The sequence below is a fragment of the Myotis brandtii genome, unplaced genomic scaffold (assembly GCF_000412655.1).
Source record: "Myotis brandtii unplaced genomic scaffold, ASM41265v1 scaffold17, whole genome shotgun sequence".
Classification (NCBI taxonomy): domain Eukaryota; kingdom Metazoa; phylum Chordata; class Mammalia; order Chiroptera; family Vespertilionidae; genus Myotis; species Myotis brandtii.
Window position 1 is genome coordinate 7,517,277 of NW_005356259.1, and position 4,204 is coordinate 7,521,480.

The window sequence follows — 4,204 nt, forward strand, 5'->3', positions numbered from 1 at the left end:
TCCACCCTCCACCCTCCACCCTCTACCCCCAGAAATGGCTGCTGAGTGGAAGGACTGCTTCTGGTGCCCTCACACCCAGCCTGGCTGAAGCCCCTCTCCTTTCTCTCCAGGTCCATCTTCAAGCCTTTCATCTTTGTGGACGATGTAAAACTTGTCCCCAAAGCACAGTCTCCCTGTTTCGGGGATGACGACCCTGCCAGAAAGGAGCCCCGGTTCCAGGAGAAACCAGACCGTCGGCACGAACTGTACAAGGCCCACGAGTGGGCACGCGCTGTCATCGCCAGGGGCCAGGTGAGCCGGGGCTGGGCCATGGACAGTGGTGGCGTCAGCGAGCACGGGCCAGGAGAGCAGGGCACAAGTCACCCTGTTCCTCCGCTCCAGCACGCTCCTCCCCAAAACCCAGGATGCGGTGTTCACTGTCCCACCCCGTCCCTGAAAGAAACCAAAGCCTATGCTTCTGATGTTATTCTGGAGCCCAGTGGGCTCAGAATAGCCCCTTTCACTTACTGTTCACCTAGGAATCCCCGAAATGTGCAGCCCAGTAGGGACGGCTGCTTCGCTTCTTCCTACAGTTTTTGTATACTTTTGGGGACACAAGGTTGTATGTGGTGGCAACACTTTAAAAATGCTTAAAAAATTGATTCTTCCCCAAAGTCCTGGAGATGGATAGGGTCGCACAACAATGTGACCGTACCTAATGCCACTGAACAGTACACTGAAAAGGGCTCCAGTGGTATTTTTGGTGGGATATACATTTTATGACACTAAAAGAAAGATTCTCAAGTTTTAGGTTAAAAAGAAGTTTTTCTTTAAAGTGCAGATCCTCTGCCCCCCCAAAGCTTTGGAACTTAAAGCTATGAGATGTAAATTCTAACAAGGCCACCCCCAGCACCCGTGAGCATTCCTCTGCAGCCCCAGCTGTACTTGGTGGAAGGGAGGAGGAAGGACTGGGCATGTTAGACGCGCATCCACCCTCCAGCGTTTAGTAAACAGCTGGGAGCAGGTCCAGTTTCTCCGGAAGAAAGAGCCCCTTTTAGGTGAACTGAGCACGCGTTCTGTGTGGGCCGGGCGAGCACCAGGAACTGCAAAAGGGACATAGAGAAGGCGACCCGGGTGGCAACCCAGTGGGTTCCGACAGCATCTCTGAGCAGGGCAGGCTCAGTGGTCACAGAGCTCGCACCTCCACGCCACCAGCTGTCGGCTGTCTTACGTCTGTCCGTCTGCCCACCATTCCTCGGAGTCTGCACCGCTGCTCCTGCGGCTCCTGCCAGCGCATTTTCTAAGCCGGACAGGGACCGAGGACAGGGACCGAGAACGGTTTTGAGGATCAGGCGATAGGAGGCAGAGGCAGGCAGGGCCGTGTGGGCTGAGCGCTTCTACCCCAAATTCTAGAGCTGAGCCGGTGAGGGCGGGTGGGCTTCGAAATGTGGAAATGACCGCAGGTGTGAGTCAGGGGGGCGGTGACAGCAGCGTCTCCCTCCGGGACTTACTGTGCTACCACGTCTGAGGCTCTGGCGCCTGGAGCCACACCCCGTTCTCACTCCCCAGGAGCCCAGGGTCTAACGGGGACACAGGCAAGCAGACAGAGCTTCACGTGACAGAGAGCAGCCGGCAGGAGGCAAGGCCCTGCCCTGGGAGCCCAGAGGAGAGGCCTGCAGAGGGGTGCAGAGGGGTGCAGCTGACCAGGCCCTGGGGGACACGCTGGCCCAGGCAGTCGGGAGGACGGGCTGGAGGGAGGCAGACGAGTCAACTGGCTGAGTCGAAGGGGTGTGGCTAGAGGCCAAGTAAGAGCCTCGTGCGTCCAGCCGGCCTGGGATGCCTTTCAGGATGTATCCTGAAGGCAGCGGAAACCAGGCAGGTATGCCAAGCAGAGCAGTGACACCCATGTTGGCATCTGGAAGGATCCCCATGTGGTCATGTAGGAAACATTGGATAGGGTCTCCCACCCCAGGAGGCTTTCAGGGTTCGTGGCAATGACCTCCCCTGGCTTGTGCTTCCTCAGGAGCAGGGCCGCAGGCTGCGGAGGACCATGCTGGAGCTGGAGAAGCAAGGCCTGGAGGCCATGGAAGAAATCCTGGCCGGCCCCGCGCCCCCGGACCCCGCCGAGGTGGCGGACCTTTTCTATGACTGTGTGGACACGGAGATCAAGTTCTTTAAGTGAAGCGGCCCACCCTCCCCCTCGTATTTAAAGTTTCCCACCGACTAACTTACCAGCAAAACCACCGCTCTCCCGGGCGAGAAAGACGAGAGGCCCTCCGCGGCGGCTGGTGGTCCCCTTTCCGAAGCCAGACCGGACGGACACTTGTGTTCTGCTGGAACCTCAACACGTCCCCTCTGCCACGCGGTCCCCTTCCTCTGCTGTGTGACATGTGCCCCGTGCGCCCGTGGTTCCCCCGTGTGACTAATCGTGGATTTCAAGCTGCTGTTGTTGTATTTCCGTGACAATGGACGCGTTGGCCTTTCCGGGAGGATGTGTGCTCCCCAGGCCCTGGAAGGCGGGCTCCGCAGAGCTGAGCGGGTGGGGAGGCAAAGTCTCCTGAGTCTTCCTCGCTGAGTAAGTTTCTTCCAGGCTCACAAACGGCATTGCTGTGTCTGGGCCAGGGCCTTGCCTGTGCCCTCGAGGGAGAAGCTTCCTGGCCGCCCTAAACGCGAGGGCTTGTCTGCAGTGCTGAAGGTCTCCAGGTGTGTCTTCTGAGGGACACATCTGGAGGGAAGGAGGACAGGGGTCCTGTCCAGTCCCAGCTCCGTCCGGCTTCCCGTGATCCTCACAAGCCCGTCTTCTGTGCCCCGTGCTTGTGAGCGGTGGACCCACCGACTGCTCCCACGTGCGGGAGGGCTGCTCCCCTGTGTGAGCGGGACCCGCCCCCTGTAGTGAGTCAGAGGCAGCCACACCTGTGGCTTCCCTGCATCCCCGTGTGGGCCGCCCAGAGGCACCAGGCTCACCTGCTCCAGCGCACCCGCCACCTGGCTGCCCTGGTGCAGAATGGTTCCGGCCTGCTTACTGCCGTCTGTTTAGGTCAGTGGTTCTCAACCTTGGCTGCACATTAGAATCACCTGGGAATCTTTTTAAAATCCTGATTTCTGGGCCTCCTCCTCCGGAAATTCTGTTTCTTTGTTATGGGGTGAGGTCACAACATTAATAACAAAGAAACAGAATTTCCGGAGGATGAGGCCCAGAAATCAGGATTTTAAAAAGACTCCCAGGTGAGATGAGGATCCCAGAAATCAGGATTTTAAAAAGATTCCCAGGTGATTCTAATGTGCAGCCAAGGTTGAGAACCACTGGTTTAGGTGAATTACCAATAAAGGGCCCTCTGGCACAGTTCCACCCCGCAAAGCCGCCAAGCTCTCGGTTAATGAGGGGAAGAGAGGGAGAAACTTTTGGCTGTTTTGATTCTAGTTAGAGTAGCTGGAATCTGAGCAGACACAACATTATCTCAGCAGAGACTTTAATTAGACCGATTTGTTTCCAATGTCGTGTTCACATGAAGGATTTGACTTACCACCGGAGCGCAGAAGAGCCTGCGAGGAGGACCAGATGGGCCAGCACTGGGAACACAGAGGGCAAGAAGGCGACAGATGGAGGTAGAAGCATCTCACTCCAGGGTAACAGGCCAGCCCCCGCCCGCCCTGCCCAGCCCAGCCTGTTCCACCCCACAGAGCTGTGTAGGGAGCGGCTGGCTTTCCTGGGCCTTGCCTCCATCCCTCCCACCCTCCGTGTCCCAGCAGCTGCCTTGAGACGGGTAGCTGGCGCGGGCAGGTGCAGGTGGTGGGGGCTTACCTCCAGCCACTGACCCTCTCAGCCACGCTCGGAATGGAAAGGGGCGGAGATGGTCCAACCTGCATGGCTCAGAGATTGAGCATCGACCTAGGAACCAGGAGGTCATGGTTCGATTCCCAGTCAGGGCACATGCCCGGGTTGCGGGCTCGATCCCCAGTGTGGAGCATGCAGGAGGCAACCGATCAGTGATTCGCTCTCATCCCTCTCCCTTCCTCTCTGTAAATTTTAAAAAAAAGAAAAGGAAAGGGGTGGAGATGAGTCATGGAGAATGTGGCGGTAGACAGCTAGTGGAGAACAGCAGCTAATTGCTCCTACTGACTCCAGAAGCAACATGTCAGGCCACAAGAGCTGGAAGGGACACAGGTCCCATACTCAGACATGGCCCAAGGGTCACAGGTTTATCAGAACAAACCTCTTTTTTTC

General features: G+C 57.5%; 1 protein-coding gene across 1 annotated transcript in view; it reads left to right on the forward strand.

Annotated features, from left to right (window-relative positions):
- Positions 1 to 3,920, forward strand: part of SCRN1 (secernin 1) — a 31,340-nt gene extending 27,420 nt beyond the window's left edge. Inside the window, exons 7-9 of the mRNA XM_014537031.1 lie at positions 53 to 291; positions 2,003 to 3,020; positions 3,250 to 3,920. Of these exons, the coding sequence (XP_014392517.1) occupies positions 53 to 291; positions 2,003 to 2,161 (398 nt within the window). The 3' untranslated portion in view covers positions 2,162 to 3,020; positions 3,250 to 3,920. The remainder of the gene's footprint in view (positions 1 to 52; positions 292 to 2,002; positions 3,021 to 3,249) is intronic.
- The last annotated feature ends 284 nt before the right edge of the window (positions 3,921 to 4,204 follow it).